This window comes from Pongo pygmaeus, chromosome 2 (assembly GCF_028885625.2).
Source record: "Pongo pygmaeus isolate AG05252 chromosome 2, NHGRI_mPonPyg2-v2.0_pri, whole genome shotgun sequence".
Classification (NCBI taxonomy): Eukaryota; Metazoa; Chordata; class Mammalia; order Primates; family Hominidae; genus Pongo; species Pongo pygmaeus.
In genome coordinates, this window is record NC_085930.1 from 105,087,108 (window position 1) to 105,107,273 (window position 20,166).

The 20,166-nt window shown below is 49.7% G+C and overlaps 1 protein-coding gene across 5 annotated transcripts in view; it reads left to right on the forward strand.

Annotated features, from left to right (window-relative positions):
- Window positions 1–16,986, forward strand: part of PFKFB4 (6-phosphofructo-2-kinase/fructose-2,6-biphosphatase 4) — a 38,063-nt gene extending 21,077 nt beyond the window's left edge. For all 5 annotated transcript variants that reach the window (XM_054481764.2, XM_054481765.2, XM_054481767.2 and 2 more), the window contains 5 exons: window positions 9,005–9,109; window positions 10,846–10,975; window positions 11,077–11,139; window positions 12,619–12,683; window positions 14,858–16,986. In XM_054481764.2, coding sequence (XP_054337739.1) covers window positions 9,005–9,109; window positions 10,846–10,975; window positions 11,077–11,139; window positions 12,619–12,683; window positions 14,858–14,917 — 423 coding nt within the window. In that variant the 3' untranslated portion in view covers window positions 14,918–16,986. The remainder of the gene's footprint in view (window positions 1–9,004; window positions 9,110–10,845; window positions 10,976–11,076; window positions 11,140–12,618; window positions 12,684–14,857) is intronic.
- Window positions 16,987–20,166: the final 3,180 nt, after the last annotated feature.

Here is a 20,166-nt window from a genome sequence, read left to right on the forward strand (position 1 = left end):
GTAGTTACCGTCCCTCCCTCCCTGTCTACCTCCCAGATACCGCTGGGCTGCTGCATCGTATTGTAACAACATTGACCATTGCTCCCCTTGGGCAAAGGAGAGGAGAGAAAGGATACAGGAACCTAGGGGCTGGGAGCAGAGAGGAAAAGGCAGCCTAACAGGATGGAACCTTGGGTGAGCCCTAGACCATTCTCAGGAGTGAGCCTGGGAATTGACACCTCAACCTCACTCTCCTCCCTCCCTGTGGCCTCCTGCTAGGGTTCCTCATGGTCTAGCTCAACAAGAAATCAGCGGCCAGGGGAGCTTGGTAGCTGCAGTCAGCCATAGCCAACCTCCCAGGGATCTGGAGACACAAATGAGGTGAACCAGCACGGCCTTTGTCTCTTTAAAGATGCTGTTCTGGCCAGGTGCGGTGGCTCACGCCTATAATCCTAGCACTTTGGGAGGCTGAGGCGGGCGGATCACCTGAAGTCAGGAGTTTGAATCCAGCCTGGCCAACATGGTGAAACCCCATCTCTACTGAAAATACAAAAATTAGCCAGGCATGGTGGTGGGTACCTGTAATCCCACCTACTCGGGAGGCTGAGGCAGGAGAATTGCTTGAACCCAGGAGACGGAGGTTGCAGTGGGCTGAGATTGTGCCACTGCACTCCAGCTTGGGCAACAGAGTGATGTTCTGTCTCAAAAAAAAAATATATATATATATGCTCTTCTGCTGACTTCTGGGTTGCATTGTTTCTAAGAGAAGTCTGTTGTCATTCTTATCTTTGCTCTTCTGGATATAATGTTATCTCCTTTTTCTCTGACTGCCTTTAATATTTTCTTTTCTTCTTCTTCTTTTTTTTTTTTTTTCAAGACAGGATCTTACTCTGTCACCCAAGCTGGAGTGCTGTGGTGTGATCATAGCTCACTGTAGCCTCAACTTCCTGGGCTCAAGCCATCCTCCCATCTCAGCCTCGTGAGTAGCTGGGACTACAGGCACTTGCCACCACGCCTGGCTAATCTTTTCTAATTTTTGTAGAGACGGAGTCTCATGATGTTGCTTAGGCTGGAATATTTTCTCTTTATTGCTGATTTTCAGCAATTTGATTATGATGTATCTCAGTATGGTTTTCTTTATGTTTATCATGCTTGGGGTTTATTGAGATTCTTGGATTTCTGGGTTTCTAAATATAAAATGTGAAGAATTGTTGGCCATCATTTCTTCAAAAGTATTTTCTGCCACCCCTTCTCCCATCCTGGACTCCCACTCTACGTATGTTAGACTGTTTGGTATCATCCCACAGGTCACTGAACTTCTGGTTTTTTTCTTTCTTCTGTTCATTTCTTCTCCGTCTTTTTTTCCTTCCGAGCTTTAGTTTAGATAGTTTCTATTGCTATGTCTTCAAATTCACTTATCTTTTACTTCTGCATTTTTATTAAACCCATCCAGTGAACTTTTCATATCAGATGTGGTGTTTTGAAGCTCCAGGAATTCCATTTTGTTCCTTTTTTGAATCTTCCATTATTTCTTCATTGTGCTTGGCTCTGCAGTCCAGGAAGTGCCTCTGGGCAGTAAGCTGCTGCCTCCTCCCCTCAGCTTGCTTCCCTTCTCTCAAGGATCACAGTCCTGCCTAGTCTCGTGTCTAAAAACAGTCGTTCGATTTGTCCCTTTATTTTTTTTTTTTTGAGATGGAGGTTTGCTCTTGTTGTCCAGGCTGGAGTGCAATGGCACGATCTCGGCTCACTGCCACCTTCGTCTCCTGGGTTCAAGCAATTCTTGTGCCTCAGCCTCCAGAGTAGCTGGGATTATAGGCACCCGCCACCACACCAGCTAATTTTTGTATTTTTAGTAGAGACAGGGTTTCACCACGTTGGCCAGGCTGGTCTTGAACTCCTGACCTCAGGCGATCCACCCACCTCAGCCTCCCAAAGTTCTGGGATTACAGGTGTCAGCCACGGCGCCCTGCCAATTTGTCCTTTTTTTAATAATAGTTGTTTTTGTTGGGGCCAGAGCAAATCTGGTACCAGTTTCTCCATCATGGCTTGGTCTTTATTATGGGTGGTTCCCATGTCAATATGAAAAGCTTTTTCTGTGGATATATACTTTGACTAATTTGAATATTACCACCCCTGCTTTTGTTTTTCCATTTTTTTTTTTACTGTGGTAAAATATGCATAACATAAAATTTACCATCATAGCTGTTTTGAAGTGTATGTTTCAGGAGTATGAAGTACATTTACATTGTTATGCAACTGTCACCACTAAGCATCTCCAGAACTCTTTTAATCTTGTAAAACAGAAACTCTGTACCCACTGAACAATAACTCAAGCCAGATGTGCTGGCTCATACCTATAGTCCCAGGTACTTGGGAGGCTGAGGTGGGAGGATTGCTTGAGCCCATGAGTTTGAGGCTGTAGTGTGCTATGATTTCATTCACGATTGGCCCTTGCATTCCAGCCTGAACAACATAGTGAGACCCCATCTCTAAAAAAATTTAAAAAAGAAAAACAATAACTCTATTTGCTACTCCCAGCCCCTGGCAACCACTTTCTGTCTTTATGACTTTGACTACTTTATATACCTCATATAAGTGAAATCATATAATATTTGTCTTTTTGTAACTGGTTACTTCATAGTAATATCCTCAAGGTTCATCCATGTTGTAGCTTGTGCAAGAGTTTCCTTCCTCTTTATTTTTTAAGACAGCATCTCACTCTGTCACGCAGGCTACAGTGCAATGCAGCAATCACTGCAGCCTCAAACTCCTAGACTCAACGATTCTCTTGCCTTAGCCTCCCTAGTAGCTGGGACTAACAAGTGCACACCACCATGCCTAGATAATTTTTTTATTTTTTTGTAGAGAAGGAGACTCACTATATTGCCTGGGCTGGTCTCAAACTCCTAGCCTCAAGCGATTCTACCACTTTGGCCTCTCAAAGTGCTAGGATTACAAGTGTGAACCACCACACCCAGCCTTAAGAATTTTCTTCCTTTTTAAGGCAGAATAAGATTCTATTGTATACCACATTTCGTGTATCCATTCGTCTGCCAATGGACACTTGGACAGCTTCCACTTTTTAGCTATTGTGGTAATGCGGCTATGAACATCGATACAAATGTCTCTTTGAGACCCTGCTCTCAATTCAGTTCTTTTTCGTATAGACCTAGAAGTGGAATTGCCAGATCCTATGGTAATTCTGTTTTTATTTTAATTTTATTTGTTTGTTTGTTTATTTATTTATTTATTTAGAAACGGAGTCTCACTCTGTCGCCCAGGCTGCAGTGGCGTGATCTCAGCTCACTGCAACCTCCACCTCCCTGGTTCAAGCAATTCCTCTGCCTCAGCCTCCCGAGTAGCTGGGATTACAGGCCCACACCACCATGCCTAGCTAATTTTTTTGTATTTTTAGTAGAGACAGGGTTTCACCATGTTGGCCAGACTGGTCTCGAACAGACCCGGCCTCTGTTTTTATTTTTTTGAGGAACTGCTGTACTGTTTCCCATAGCAGCTGCATCATTTTACATTTCTACCAGAAGTACACACGGGTTCCAATTTCTCCACATCCTTGTCAACACTTGTTTTCTTTTCTTTTCTTTTTTTTTTTTTTAAATAGTAGCCATCCTAATGGGTGTGGTATTGCATTGTGGTTTTGATTTGTTATTCTTGCTTTCTGTCCATATATTTTTTCCTTTTTTTTTTCCTTTTTTTTAAGTGACAGGATCTTGCTCTGTTGTCCTGGCTGGAGTGCAATGGCACCATCATGGCTCACTGCAGCCTTGACCTCCCAGGTTCAAGTAATCCTCCCACCTCAGCCTCCCGAGTAGCTAGGATTACAGGCACACATCACCATACCCAGCTAAATTAAAAAAAAAAAAATTTTTTTTGGCCGGGTGCGGTGGCTCACGCCTGTAATCCCAGCACTTTGGGAGGCCAAGGTGGGCAGATCACCTGAGGTCAGGAGTTGGAGACCCAGGAGGCGGAGGTTGTGTTGAGCTGAGATTGCGCCACTGCACTCCAGCCTGGGTAACAAGAGGAAAACTCCCTCTCAAAATTAAAAAAAAAAAAAAAATTTTCTGCCTCCCGGGTTCAAGCGATTCTCTTGCCTCAGCCTCCTGAGTAGCTGGGATTACAGGAATGAGCCACCAAGCCCGGCTAATTTTGTATTTTTAGTAGAGACGGGGTTTTTCCATGTTGGTCAGGCTGGTCTCGAACTCCTGACCTCAGGTGATCCCACCTCGGCCTCCCAAATTGCTGGTATTACAGGTGTGAGCCACTGCCCCTGTCCTAAATTTTAAAAATTTTTAGAGATGTGGTCTTGCTGTGTTGCCCAGGGTGGTCTTGAACTCCTGGGTTCAAGTGATCTCCTTCCTTGGCCTCCCAAAGTGCTGGGATTACAGGCATGAACCACCATGCCCAACCTGTCCATATTTTTTTATTATATTTTTTCCCTTTTATTTTTAACATTTTTGTGTCATTTTCTTTAGAATAAAGAGCATAGGCCAGGCGCAGTGGGAGGCAGCTACGTGGGAGGCTGAAGCAGGAGAATTGCTTGAACCCAGCAGGAGGAGGTTGCGGTGAGCCAAGATATGTCACTACACTCCAGCCTGGGTGACAGAGCAAGCAAGACTCTGTCTCAAAAACAAAAAACAAAAAACAAAACAAAACAAAAGCATATACTTGCTTTGAGTTTTAGCCTAGCCCAAGAGCTTTTTTCATCAAGCCATCTGCAACCACTTAGGTTTGTTATTATCATTACTGGTATGTTTGATCTTGTTTTCAATACCTTGGAATTTTCTCTTTATTCCAATTTTTCTGTGTAGATATGATCTCTTTTGTTATTTGAAAGGTAGGCAATGTTTTTATTCCAATAGTCATTACCTTAAAGCTTTTCAAAGACATTCTCAGGCTGGATGCACATAATTGAAATATACTTAACAAAGCTCATACTGTCACAGGAAAATAATTTTTGACCTTCTGTTGGGAAAGATGACGTTGTATTATTTCCATTCGTTTCCTTTTTGCTCTATTTCTTCAATGTAATTGCGCAGAGTACAGCATCATGGTTTTATTTTATTTTATTTTTATTTATTTATTTATTTTTTGAGACCAAATCTCACTCTGTTTCCCAGGCTGGAGTGTAGTGGCACGATCTCAGCTCACTGTAACCTCTACCTCCCGGGTTTAAGTGATTCTTATGCCTCAGCCTCCTGAGTAGCTGGGACTACAGGTGTAAGCCACCATGCCTGGCTAATTTTTGTATTTTTAGTAGAGACGTGGTTTCACCATGTTGGCCAGGCTGGTCTTGAACTCTTGACCTCAGGTGATCCACCCACTTTGGCCTCCCAAAGTGCTGGGATTACAGGCATGAGCCACTATGCCTGGCCTATTTTATTTTATTTTTGAAACAGGGTCTGGCTCTGTCACCCAGGCTAGAGCGCAGTGGCACCATCTCAGCTCACTGCAACCTCCGCCCCCTGGACTCAAGCCATCCTCCCACCTCAGCCTCCTGAGTAGCTGGGACCACAGGTGTGCAACATTACACCTGGCTAATTTTTGTATTTTCTGTAAAGATGGGGCTTCACCATATTGCCCAGGCTGGTTTCAAACTCTTGAACTCAAGTTGTGGTTTTATTTTTTATCTATTCTTTCTCTTCAGAATTGATCATCTCTTTCAAAAAAGTAAGCAATTTTTATAACTCATTTTGTAGCTCATTTAACCCATTTTGTGGTTGGTGGGGGTTATGGGAAGCCTCCAGCCACTGATTTCTTTCTCACACAAACAGCAGCTACCTGAGGCAGGTTATAGGACAGTGTCTTCCCTCCAAATATATAGATTTGATGCTAACATTCAGTTTTGCAGAGAAGCCTGTGGCCACCCCAGTTTTTTTCCTTTGAAGTTAATCTGATTATTTTCCAAGATGCTTGTGGATTTCCTTCTTTATCTTTCAAGTTTTGAAATTATTACAGTTTTTATGATCCATTAATCATCTTTCCATATTTATCTTTTCCATGTTTATCTTCTGATAAACAGCCTTAGGCTTGTCTTCTATTCCAACATTGTGACTTTTTCTTAGTCTAATCCACAATTTATTGCCTTATAGTTCCTTTAAAAAAAAGATAGCTTTATTGAGATATAATTCATATACCATAGAATTCACCGACTTAAAATATACAGTTCAGGCCATTTGTGGTGGCTCACGCCTGTAATCCCAGCTACTCGAGGGGCTGAGGCAGGAGAATCACTTGAACCCAGGAGGTGGAGGTTGCAGTGAGCTGAGATCGTGCCATTGCACTCCAGCCTTGGAGACAAGGCGAGACTCAGTCTCTAAATAAATAAATAAATAAGTATACAGTTCAGTGGTTTTTAGTGTGTTCAGAGTTGTGCAGCCGTCACCACTATCTGTTTTAGAACATTTCCTCACCCCAAATAGAAATCCTGTGCCCATCAACAGTCACTTCCCATTTCCCTCTAACCCTTCCTTCTGCCTTAAGCTACCACTAATGTTTTCAGGGTTTATTCGTGTAGCATGTAGCAGTTATTTCATTCCTTTACATTGCCAAATAACATCCTGTTATATAAATATACCACACATTATGTATCCATTCATCAGTTGATGGGCATTTGAGTTGTTGCCACTTTTGGGCTGTGTGGATAATGCTGCTGTGAACATTCATGTCCAAGGTGTTTTCTATGTTTGTTTGTTTGAGACAGGGTCTTGCTCTGTTGCCCAGGCTGAGTGCAGTAGCACGATCTCAGCTCCCTGCAGCCTCCATCTCCTGGGCTCAAGCAATCCTCCCACCTCTGTCTCCCAAGTAGCTGGGACTGCAGGAACTCGCCACCACATCCAGCTAATTTTTGTATTTTTTGTAGAGATGGGGTTTCATCATGTTGCCCAGGCTGGTCTCAAACTCCTGGGCTCAAGAGATCTACCTGCTTTGGCCTCCCAAAGTGCTGGGATTACAGACATGAGCCACCGCATCTGGCATAAGTTTTTGTGCAGACTTATGTTTTTATTTCTCCTCACTGTACGCTAGGAGTAGAATTGCTGTGTCATATGGTAATTATACATTCAACCTTTTGAGAAACTGTTTTGCCACACTGTTTTGCCATCTCACATTCCCTCCCGCAGTGTGTGAAGGCTCTGATTTCTCCACATACCCGCCTGCACTTGTTACCATCAGTCTTGGTTGTAGCCATCCAACATGGGAACTCAGTTTAGCCACATTCTCTGCCACTTTATAACATGGATTACCTTTTCTCTAGGGTCCAGGAAAAGGCACCTCATTTCCCCTTGTGGCCTCACAGAGGCACCTTTAATGTTCATATTTCTATCAACGTTCTTTTCATGATGATATATGTGCTCTTTAAGATGGTGGAAGCTGGCCGGGCGTGGTGGCTCATGACTGTAATCCCAGCACTTTGGGAGGCCAAGATGGGCAGATCACATGAGGCCAGGAGTTCGAGACCAGCCTGGTCAACATGGCGAAACCCCGTCTCTACTAAAAATACAAAAAATTAGCCAGCCGTAGTGGCCTGTGCCTGTAATCCCAACTACTCAGGAGGCTGAGGCAGGAGAGTTGTTTGAACACAGGAGGCAGAGGTTGCAGTGAGCTGAGATTGCACCACTGCACTCCAGCCTGGGCAACAGAGTGAGACCCTGTCTCAAAAAAAAAAAAAAAATGATGATGGAAGCTTTCTCTGTCATCCTCTTCACTTCCTTCTGTGCCTTCACCAGAATAATCTTTAATGTCTAAATTTCTACTAACAGTCTCTTCAAGACAGTCTAAGCTTTTTATCATGCACCGCAAAATTCTTCCAGCCTCTACCCACTATCCAATTTCATAACCACTTCCACATTTTTAGTTCTTTATTACAGCAGCCAGCAGCACTTCACTTCCTGGTACCAAAATATGTGTTAGTATTCAAGTGTGGTGGTGCACACCTGTAGTCCCAGCTACTTGGGAGGCTGAGGTGGGAGGATCACCTGAGCCTGGGAAGTGTGAGGCTGCAGTGAGCCAAGATCACACCACTGGACTCCAGCCTGTGTGAAAGAGTAAGACTGTCTCAAAAAAAAAAAAAAAAACCACTAAATATTAAAAAAAAAAATGTATTAGTTTACTAGGGCTACCGTAACAAAGCACTACAGATGAGTGGCTTAAAACAACATGAATTGATTCTCTCACAGTTCTGGAGGCTAGAAGTCTGAAATCAAGGCGTCAGCAGGGCCATGCTCCCTCTGAAGGTGCTAATAAAGAACACTTCCTCACCTCTTCCTAGTTTCCAGTTGTTGCCAACAATCCTTGGTATTTCTTGGCTCATAGACTCATCACTCCAATCCCACCTCTGTCTGCTGTCGTCACATGGCTTTCTTCTCTATGTATGTCTGTCTGTGCCTTCACGTGACATTCTTTTTTTTTTTTTCTTTTTTTTTGAGACAGAGTCTCGCTCTGTCACCCAGGCTGGAGTGCAGTGGCATGATCTCAGCTCCCTGCAATCTCCACCTCCCGGGTTCAAGAGATTCTTCTGCTTCAGCCTCCCAAAGTGCTGGGATTACAGGCGTGAGCCATCGCGCCCGGCCAGCTTTTCAGCTTTTTTTTTTTTTTTAATGGCATTTGTAGAAGATGATCTATGCTCTGTGTGTGTGTGTGTGTGTGTGTGTGTGCGCGTGCGTGTGTGTGTATCCCAAATAACAAGTGAAGTTTTCCTTCATAGTTTGCGTAACAACCTACACTCACAAGTACTATTTCCACAGCGTAGAAAAGAAAAAACACATAGCATCTCTGTGTGTATTGGATGGGTGATGGATAGCTGGACAAGACCATCCTGGTAGCTTTTTACAAGCAAGGAACCACCAATGATCAGTGTTCCTAGAAGTCCTCCCCTCCTTAGACAGGTTTCTGTTCCGTTCGCCCAGGAAATGCCCATGAACTTGGTCTCCTCTGCTTGATGCTGCCTCACCCTACACGTCCCCAAGGCTCATCTTCTGGATGAGGTGTGATGACTGTGGTATCTCCCTAGGGCGTCTGTGAGGAAATGACATACGAGGAAATTCAGGATAATTATCCACTGGAGTTCGCCCTGCGGGACCAGGACAAGTACCGGTACCGGTACCCTAAAGGGGAGGTAGGTGGGATTTGGGGCTTAGTCCCAGCCACCTACTGCCCGCCTGGGAGTACCACCTGTGGCTGAGGGCCTGTGGGGCTCTGCAGGGGCTGCGTAGGTAGCAGAAGGGGCCTGGTCTCAGAGGCCTGCCAGCCTGGGCGTGTGGTTCATCTCCACCCCTTCCCAGCTATGCAGCCCAGGCCTTAGTCCCTTCCTCAGGTGCGGGGTGGGCAGTGCCATGTAGGGCAGGCCTTCAACCCGGAGACCTTTGGCTCCCTGCTCTCCATTCTTGTCTTTCCCCTTCCCAGGGGTGGAGAATTCTGAAGGGCAGGGCCTGAGGTGGGGGGTCTGCGGAGTTAGGCTTTCCTGGGACCCCTGTAGACAGTGCGCGATCCCCTGGCATTCCCAGGCCAGCTCCTTTCCCAGGGAGTTGTCAGCCCTTTCCGGGGCGCTCAAATGGCTGGGGAGTTGGGGAAACCATGGCAGGCCTGGGACTCGGGTCTCAGCTCACTCGCGTCCCTGTCTCGGGCCTCATCCTTCCTTTGGATGCTTCCTCTTGTCACAGGCTGAGCCCATCCTGTCCTTCCTGTGGCCCCAGGCACCACCCCCAGCCCTGGCACCAGACCCAGGGAGACCTTCCACACATGAGTTGGCTACCACAAGCCACTGCACTTGTCACCTTCTCTGACACAGGTCAGCCCAGGCCCCAGGTCAGAAACTGAGGGTCACCTTTGACTGAGGCATCTCCTTCCACTTCCAGGAGGTGGCCTGGGGCAGGGGCCAAATAAAAATACCCCCCATCAACACACATATGTACACATATATATACACATGTAGAAGCACCTCCACCCAGAAGCCAGGCTGACAGGTCTCCACACTGTACCATCCTCAGGATAGTATAGCTCTTGGGAACATTAATTATTCACCACATTATGTTGTGAGAACAAGTTCAGATTTAGAACCAACCCAGATAACGGTCAGGAGAAACAAAGCAGCTGGCTGCTCAAACTTGAGAATACAGTGAAGAGAACTGGTTGAGAAATTCATGTTACCAAAAGAACTGATCTAGGATTTTCTCAGAACTACCAGGAACTGGCACAAATCAGCGTGTCATTTTTGCTTCCTAATGAAAGCTCGGGGCACATTCAGTTCTGACTGCTGGAGGCCATTTTTGAAGGACCACTCATTGTGTGCAGAAGGATGAAACTGATGAAAATCTCTAAACCTGCCAGGTTGAGAGGCCCAGCAGGGGCCTAAACCGTACATCACGGCAGGCATGGGGGAAGATACTGGGCAGGTAGACTGAGGATAGTTCCTGGGGACCCCAGCTGTTTCTCACGAGTCGCACTCCAGAAAGTTCCAGGTCTTTGCTTTCTTCCCCTTCGCTCTTGTCGGTGCACTCTGTTTGCTGTGGGCTGGAAGTAGGCGAAGTCTTCTCCACCAGTCACATGAATTCCATAGCTGAGGATTCAGTGAAGAGCCCCATGGGTGGGCACTGAGGTGGACCCTGGGATGGAGCCTGAGGCCTAGCTCTGCGCTCTCAATCCTACCAGGACCTGGCCCTGACATGGGAGAGGTGGCCCCTTTCCTCAGCTGCCCACCCCCATGGCCTCAGAAGGCTAGGCTGGAGGAGGCCCAGCCACAGCTTCCCAGAATGGTGAGCAGCTGCAGGAGTGGAAGGTGGCCCAGTGTCCAGGATGTGTCTGTCCCTCCCCCGGAGCCAGGCCTGAGGGACACCTCTCTACTTGCCCTTGCAGTCCTACGAGGACCTGGTCCAGAGACTGGAGCCTGTCATCATGGAGCTGGAGAGGCAAGAGAATGTGCTGGTCATCTGCCACCAGGCTGTGATGCGCTGCCTGCTGGCCTACTTCCTCGACAAGGCAGCAGGTGCAGGCTGTGCCCTGGGGGAGGTGGGAGGGTTGTGTGAGAAGGTAGGCACTGTCACCAGGCATTTCTGGTGTGCTAGCCATCCCCCTCTGTGTCTACAGAACAGCTGCCCTACCTCAAGTGTCCACTGCACACAGTCCTGAAGCTGACCCCTGTGGCATATGGTAAGGAAGCTTCCTGCACATTGACCATGGGTAGCCATGACCTTGGATCTCTGCACAGTTTCATGATTTTCTGCAGATTCCTTGAAAATTGTGTTAGGAGCCCATTCCTCCACCTACTACCCCACTACCTTTCCCAACTTGCTTTTTTACTTTGAGACGGAGTCTCGCTCTGTCACCCAGGCTGGAGTGTAATGGCGTGATCTAGGCTCACTGCAACCTCCACCCCGGGTTCACATGATTCTCTTGCCTCCGCTTCCCAAGTAGCTAGGATTACAGGCGCCTGCTACCATGCCCAGCTAATTTTTGTATTTTTAGTAGAGACAGAGTTTCACCATGTTGTCAGGCTGGTCTCGAACTCCTGACCTTAGGTGATCTACCTGCCTCGGCCTCCCAAAGTGCTGGGATTACAGGCATGAGCTACCATCATGAGCTACCATCTGCGGCCCTAATTTGCTTTTAAAAAGTTTGTTGTGGGGCCGGGTGCGGTGGCTCACGCCTGTAATCCCAGCACTTTGGGAGGCCGAGGTGGGTGGATCACGAGGTCAGGAGATTGAGACCCTCCTGGCTAACATGGTGAAACCCTGTCTCTACTAAAAATACAAAAAAATTAGTCGGGCATGGTGGTGGGCGCCTGTAGTCCCAGCTACTTGGGAGGCTGAGGCAGGAGAGTGGCGTGAACCCGGGAGGCGGAGCTTGCAGTGAGCCGAGATCGCGCCACTGCACTCCAGCCTGGGCAACAGACTGAGATTCTGTCTCAAAAAAAAAAAAAGTTTGTTGTGAAAAAGTTTATGTGGCCACAGAAGACCTCCCCAGTGACTTTGCTTACCCATTGCCTACCTGCATGAGGGGCTTTTCTACTGATTTTTCTAAACCCCCACAAGGCCCCATGGTCCTCAGGGCCTGGACTTTATTCTGGGTGCAGGGCAGTGTGAGTCCCACTCCTGCCTCTTGCTATACCAGCAGAGACCTCAGGCAACTTCTTCATCTCTCAGGTCTTAGCTCTTCACCTTTAACACAGGTGCTCTTGGGGGAAATGGCTGTGAAGCCCAGTGGCAGCTGATGTCACTCCAGTGTGTGACAATGGCCTCATCCCTCATTGCACTGTGCACCTGGCAGGCGGTTGACTGGGCCTTGCATGGTAGAGTTGGAATGTGGGTGGTTTGGGGGCCCTGAAGACTTTGAGAGTCAGTGACCTCAACTTAGGCCTGCTGTTCCCCTGATCCCTCTCGGTCCTGGGGTTGGGGAGCCTGGGGCCTCTGTGTGGCCCTGTCTGGGCCGTCACATACAGATATGCGTGGGTCTGACAGGGTGTCTCGTCCTTCCGGGGCTCCCCAGAGCTGCCTAAAGTGGAAGAACAAGTGAGGCTGAGATGGCTGCTCCATTCCACACGCCCAGACCCCCCTCCAAGAGAAGTTTCTAGCTTCTGCAGCTCAGCTGCCTTTCGGGAGTGGGGATGGATTTGCATCTTCCCTTTGGCAGGTTGTAAAGTGGAGTCCATATTCCTGAACGTGGCTGCTGTGAACACACACCGGGACAGGCCTCAGGTAGCAGTGGGGTCACTGCTGGGGTAGCGGGGTGTTCCTGACGTGGGGGTATCCAGGCTGCACATCCTCCAGGGCCAGGCCCAGCTGGGGCACCTGCCAGAGGGAGCTTGAGTCTTCTGCCAAGACTGTTGTCCCATCAGCAGGGCGGGGCCCTGGCTCTGGGTGGGGCCTGCATCAGGCCTTCCCAAGGCACCTGCCCTGGGGATGGGGAAATCCCTGACTCTGGGCCACCAGGCTCAGGAGTGCCTGAGCTTGGGTGTGGTTGGACCCCCAGGACTTGAGGAGGCACAGGGCTCCCAAGCAGCTCCTTGGAGTTCTAAGTCAAGGGGGCCCTTGGGCTCAGTGAGAATGAGGCTGGAGGCTAAGAATGAGGCTTCTGGCTTTCAGAGGGCAGGTGGGCACTCTTCCGACTCCCCATCCCTGCAGCTGAGGCCTCATGAGCCGCTTTCCTAACCCCAGCACCTTTAAGAATTAAAATGGGATCATGCACTTTTGGTGAAAGGGCCATGCAGATGCTGAAGGGGCCTGAGCATGGGGTGGAGACCTTGGTCCAGAAGAGCAGTCTGTGCTCCCCAAGTGCCTTGTGGAAGGTAGAAGCTCCTCAGAGTGTAGCTCAGAACCACTCTTGGTCCCATGTGGGGTCCCTCCACAATGTTGGCTCCCTCTCTCACTGGGGCCAAGGATGGGACCTACACTTCTGGGAGCCCTGGTCCCAGTTCCTGGAGGCCACTGCACGGAGAAGGCTCTTGGGCCTCAGTCATGCCTGTTGCCATCCATGATGGGGCCTGCTTGGGCTCTGGGTCCCTGCTGAGGGTGCACGCCTTGGGCTGGTCCAGGACATCTGGCCTTGGACCTCACAGCACAGGTGTGTAGATGTGTCCTGTCCCTTCCCAACACCACTGTCCCCAAGCGGGACCAGTTTCCCTGCAGGCCTCTCTTCCCGTTGCTCTGATAGTCCGTGCATGTCTTGGCCAAGTTCAGCCCAGGCCCAATTTAGTACCCACAAGTCACAGGGGAAGGCACCTCCCAACGGGCATCCTTTGGGCCAAGGAAGGCCCAGATGGCACTGGGCCCCCAGCGCTGACAGAGTGATGGTAAGAGAGGCCCCTGGGCTGGCAGGGTGATGGTAAGAGAGGTCCCTGGGCCTGGCAGCCCTTGGGAGCTGACCCTGCCAGTCCATCATCATAGTGTGGATGGCGGTCACTCTGCCCACTATGGGTGGGTGCTTCTGAGAGGCAAACCACTACTAACCCCAGGTTCCCGGATGGCTCCCTTCTGGCCCATCTGTTGGGGCAGGCTGTGGTGGAAAAGGGGCGCCTCAGGAAGCCTGCCCAGCAATAAGAATCATACCTGCCCCTACAATACCAGGGGCCGGTCCTATGAGCCCAGGCTGTGGGCCATGGGGGCCATGTCTCTCTCCCTGCAGATCTGGGCATGTCATATTGCATGGGGCAGCAGCTCAGGTCATCAGTGACCTGCTCCTGCAGGTGATGGTTCTGGGGCTCACAGCTGGGAGGAGGGGCCACCAGGCTCTGGGGCACATAAGACAGCCTCAGAGAGCTAAGGGAAGTTTCAGATTCCCTCTTCCTCAGGCCTGAGACTCCCTGAGCCCAACAGGCCAAGGATGGGACTGAGCTCTGCAGTTTGGTGGGGGCCGTCTATAGCTGAGGGCTTCAGGAGTCCCTGTACCCCAGTTCTGAGGGGACAGACCAGGCTGCAGACCAGGAAATGCCCATAGGCTTCTGGGGCACCTCTGACACCTGCGTGCCAACACTTTAAACCAGGAAGGAGGCACCCCCGGGAGTTGAACCCCTTCCCTGCCCCACAGATGAGGATAAAATCCCCAAGCCAGGGATTCCTCCTCAATTGACCCAGCCCTGAGATAGGAGGTGGGAGCGGACTTGCTTTGGGTATTGCCTGACCTGGCTGCAGTGGAGCAGGAAACGAGGTGGCATCCTCCACCGCACCTTTGTTCTATTGTCCATCCACCTGCTGTGTGGCACGAAGCTCTTGGCCATGTATTCTTAGGGAAGCTTGTGGTCTAGAGTCTTGCGGCTGTGGCTGCTACAGTGAGAATGTGAAGCCTGATGAACCCACAGTGATGAGGAAGGCAGACAGCAGGCATCTCATCTATTCCTGCCATGGAGTGAACGCTCTGTGTTTTTATTGTACAGAACGTGGACATCTCGAGACCTCCAGAGGAAGCCCTTGTCACGGTGCCTGCTCACCAGTGACCATGTTCATCCACTGTGACCACTAGGCAGGCACTGGTCTCTGCAGAGGGGGTCATTCCAGGCCCTCCAGTGTGTGTGATAGTCACCATGCCATGCAGGGATATTCTTGAAGCCACACATGGCTGGCGGAACCCAGAACCCCCACCCCAGCCCACCTGGCTCTTTGTTGACAGTCGGCGACAAGGTTGTGCATGGCTCCTGACCTGCTGCTAAGAGTCACTTGACCAGACTGCATCTGCATGGGCTGCGCGGAGGTTGCCCAGCCCCAAGTTCTTCCGGCGCAGCTCTTAGGTGTTCACTCTCGCCAGCTCAGTTGGCTTTGTGAAGTGTGAAACCCTACAGTGTGAAAGGAAAGTGCTTGCTGTGATGTTCCTACTGTGGCCCAGCTGCCCAGCATGGACCTGGTGACTCTCCGCAGGGCCTCTACCATCCTCTCCGTAGCCACTTCCTGAGCCAGAGGCCAGGTCTTCATGGGGCCCTGAGCTTCTGCTGCCTCTGGTGAGAGGGAGAGCCCTTCCCATCCTTACCCACCAGGAACTAGAGCCCTAACCACAGCAGATGCTTCCCGGGCAGCCACTGGCCAGGCCCTTGTATCCATGTCACCCTTATTTGTGGGCATTCATGAAAGCAATGCGCTGGCTTCAGCACATTGGATGCACAGAAACGTGTGGGCAGGGGGGGCGGTTGTGGCCGCCCCTCCCCAGTTGTGCATGTACCCGGCTACTTAGGTATGCTTAGGGGAGCTGGTGGCCAGGGGCGCCCCTTCAGGCCTGCTCTCACAGTGAAACCACCTCAAGACAGGGCAGGAAGTTACCTTCCTGGTGCACACACCGAAGTGCTCGAGGGAGAGGCTGCCACCCCCTCTCCCCTTCCCTGGCTGTGGACACTGGCAGCCAGTGGGGAGGCAGCCTCTCGCCTGTTGCTGCCCGTGTCCACACAGGAATGTACACTGGTGGCAGAGACATGCATTTGTCATAAATAATTCAGAAACACTTGTATGGTCCTGTGAAACCTTTCTGGTGTTTGTTGACTTCTGCCTGTGGGCCTGAGGAAGGGAGAAGGCAGAACCCATAGGCAGTCCCTGGGCAAGGGAGGATTTTCCCAGCCGCAGCACAGCCTTCCATTCATGTGCATGTGAGTCTGGTGAAAATGGCCATGTGAAGTCCAGTGTCTATCATGCCCCTGAGTTCTTTTGGTCCCAGAGAGGCAGCCTGGGTAGTCTGTTTACAGCTGGCAAACAGACTGGCTGGCAAGTTGTGGGGCTGGGTCAGAAAGTGTCTGGACTTGTAATCGGGTGCCCTGCTGTCCACAGGTGGACTCTGGGGAAGCCAGGCCCCTGGATATCAAGTCCTTTGTGTCCGGAGCCTTTCCTGGCCTGTGCCTGGAGGGTAGCACATCTTTCCAGCCTCCCAGGGCTTTGCAGCCTGCAGACGCCAGCTGTCCCTGAGAGAAGTTAGCGTCTCTGGCCCTGGCCGGTGGTCTCTCATCCTTGTGTGCTGCTCCGCTAAGAGATGTCCAAGGCAGAGCAGGGGCAAGATCCTTCCAGACTCATCTGTCAGAGCCCCAAGCCCTTTAGACCCAGAGCCCAAGGACCATGCCACTGCCTTTGGGACATTAGGACTGCAGCCTTTGCTTCTGTGTATTTTGGAGTTTTGGTGACTTTTGTCACCTGGACACACTCATTTGTTAGCCATAGTGGGTTCCCTTGGTCAGCAACAGTGCATGTACCTCTGGATGTCACCTGAGGTGAGACCACCGAGGCCTTTTCTCTCTGTGTACAGAGGGGAGTTAGGAGTTGCTGGATTGGATGCATTACAAGGACTGGGGACAGGGCAGAGGGACATCCAGGGATCAGGGCATGAGTGGGGGCAACCCCCCGGCCTCTGCCCTGGCATGGTCTCCACATGGGCCAAGGTGTAGCTGATTGGCTGCCACATTTTGGCCATGCTGGCTGGCGTGCCCATGTTGCAGATATTTTCCCGAGTTCCCCAAAATGGATGGTATTGAATCTCAGCCACATGCAACACTGTGTCCAGCATTCTTTGCAATAAATACTTTTTTAAAAATAATCTCAGGTTGTATTTGGTAGCCAGTTCTCCATTTGTAAAGTGTTTTTTTTTTTCTGGCCTGCTCTGTCGACACCTGGTGTTGTGGTCTTCCTCGCAGGTCTGCGTTGGGATCCTTCATTCAGCTTCCACCCCCATGTTCACTCTCACTGAAGAGGAATCGTGCTGCCCTGGAGTGAGCCCTGGCCTGGCATACATGGGCAGGCGGCCTGGGTCTTCCCTGGGCTGACCTGGGGTATGGGGCCCTTGGCCCTGAACATGAGGCAGATGTGGAGGGGGCGGTGCAGCTGGAGTTGAGCACTGTTAAGGGAAGGATTCTGGGGTCCCTGGGAATGTGGGCTCCAAATGTGGCATTCTCGGGGAGGAGGCCCCGGGAGCTGGGTCAAAGATGTAGTGGCTGCATGAGGCTGTGGGTGACAGCATGCTGACCAGTGTTTTGGTATTTTTTTTTCTTTTTTTTTTGTTTTTTGTTTTTTTGGACACGGAGTTTCGCTCTTGTTGGCCAGGCTGGAGTGCAATGGCACGATCTCGGCTCACCGCAGCCTCCGCCCCGGGTTCAAGCAATTCTCCTGCCTCAGCCTCCCCGAGCAGCTGGGATTACAGGCATGCACCATCATACCCGGCTAATTTTTATATTTTTAGTGGAGACAGGGTTTTTCCATGTTGGTCAGGCTTGCCTCGAACTCCCAACCTCAGGTGATGCACCCGCCTTGGCCTCCCAAAGTGCTGGGATTACAGGCGTGAACCACTGCACCCGGCCTATTCTGGTATTGTCTTTGTCACCTGCATCTGGGGTTGGGAAGGTGGAGACAAGGGGCTGGGTGTTCTCTTTCCCATGCCTCAGAACATCATGGGCTGTCCATACTTCCTGCCCTGGAGCTGGCTTTCCGGGAAATGGGTTGTAGGGGGGCTCCTCTGTGGACAAGATGGGGCGGGGCATTGCCGGGTGCCCACCTGTGCTCCTCCCAGTGTGTCAGGGCAGAGGATGGCTGTGGCTGGGCTGCTTCTGGGTGGTTTGGGGTGGCCAGCAGCTATGTTTTTGCCTTCTCCAACTATGCCAAGGGGTCTGAGGGAGAGGCAGCTTTGCAGGATTCAGGTGGTGACTAACCTCTGCCTGGTGAGAGCTTGGGGGACAGCTTCGGGGTCCTCACCTGTCTCTTGGCACTGAGTTCCTAGGGTGGACACCTGACTCCCTTTGAGGCTTCTCAGCACTTTTGGAAGAAGGTTTTGAAGATTTTAGTAGAAAACAATAAAAGGAATGAAATATAACAATATCAGAGTTTTTCTTCAAGTCCAGTGTTGTACCATAACCTAGAAAGGGCAATTATATTATTATGTTGAATAGCATTTTGGGTTACTGGGAAATAATAGCCATCATATAGGGTCACAGGATATTTGTTTTTTATTTTATTTTATTTTTTTGAGACGGAGTTTCACTCTTGTTGCCCAGGCTGGAGTGCAATGGCGTGATCTCCGCTCACTGCAACCTGCCCCTGCTGAGTTCAAGCAATTCTCCTGCCTCAGCCTCCCAAGTAGCTGGGATTACAAGCACATGCCACCACGCCCAGCTAATTTTGTATTTTTAGTAGCGATGGGGTTTCTCCATGTTGTTCAGGCTTGTCTCGAACTCCCGACCTCAGGTGATCTGCCTGCCTCGGCCTCCCAAAGTGCTGTGATTACAGGCGTGAGCCACTGCACCTGGCTATTTTCATTTCTTCTTATACCAATAAGAATGAGCTTGAAAGGGTCAGATAATATTTGGATAGAATCAAATATTGTTGCAAAAACATAGGTAGGTTTCAGCAATATTGGATTTATATCTAAAAATATATATATATATAATACTTTTTACTTGCAGAGAAGAGTGTTGCCATATTTGGTTTAGACTGATCATTACTGGGTACATTATTGTTAAAACTATTTTATTTTATTTTTGTAAAAATGGGGTCTTGCACCGAACACAGTAGTTCACACCTGTAATCCCAGTGCTTTAAGAGGCCGAGGTGGGAGAATTGCGTGAGCCCAGGAGTTTGAGACCAGCCTGGGGAACATAATGAGACCCTATCTCTACAAAAAAATTTTCAAATGACTAAGTGTGGTGGCACGTGTCTACAGTCCTAGCTACTTGGGAGGCTGAGACGAGAGAATTGCTTAAGCCCAGAAGTTGGAGGTTGCAGTGAGCCGGGATCAGGCCACTGCAACCTGGGCGACAAAATAAGACCCTCTCTTGAAGGCAAAAACAAAAACAGGATCTTGCTCTGTAGCCCTGGCTGGTTATGAACTCATGACTTCAAGCGATCCTCCTGCCTCAGCCTCCTGAGTAGCTGGGATTACAAGCACGTACCACTGTATTGGCAAAACTATTTTATTAAAAGTGAAAAATGAGGTGGGGTTCAGTGGCTCATGGCTGTAATCATTTGAGATTAGCCTGGGCAGCATAATGAGACCTTGTCTCTACAAAAAAATTAAAAACTTAGCTGGACATGGTGGTGTGTGCCTGTAATCCCAGCTACTCGGGAGTCTGAGCAGGGAGGACTGCTTGAGCCCAGTAAGTTGAGGCTGCAGTGAGCTATGATTGTGTCACTGCACTCCAGCATGAATGACAGAGCGAGACTCTGTCTCAAAAAACAGAAAAGTGAAAAATGGCTTTGTGGTAGACCACAAGTAGTATCTGCCACACCTGGCTTGTGGCCACAGGTCTCTTTGGGGAGATTGTGAGGAAAATGCCAGGATGAATCTGTGCTGTTTTTACAGGGCCCTCCTTAAGGGTGCATGCCCCACCTCCTTCAGGGGCCCCTGGGTTTGCAAACTGATTTTTATCTAGAAAATTGGTGAGGGTTTCCTCTCTGTTGCAGTCGAGTCTCTGTCAGTTGGACCTCACACTCTCTTGTTATATAAGTGGGACTCTACTGGCCTCTCCATCTATTTTGGTGCTAGGGGTCTGGTGATCAGGTCCCTATTGCTAAAGATTCCTGCAGGTTGCTAAAGATCCCTCCAGGTCTGACCGTTCAGATAACCTGTAAATCCTGCATTCCCAGTCTCTGCTCCTCTCTCTCCTCTGGCAGCTCAACACTGCTGCTTGACCCTTGTCACCCCAGACTCCTTGTATCTGCACTGAAATCAAGGAGCTGGCTTGGTGCGGTGGTTCACGCCTGTAATTCCAGCACTTTGGAAGGCTGAGGT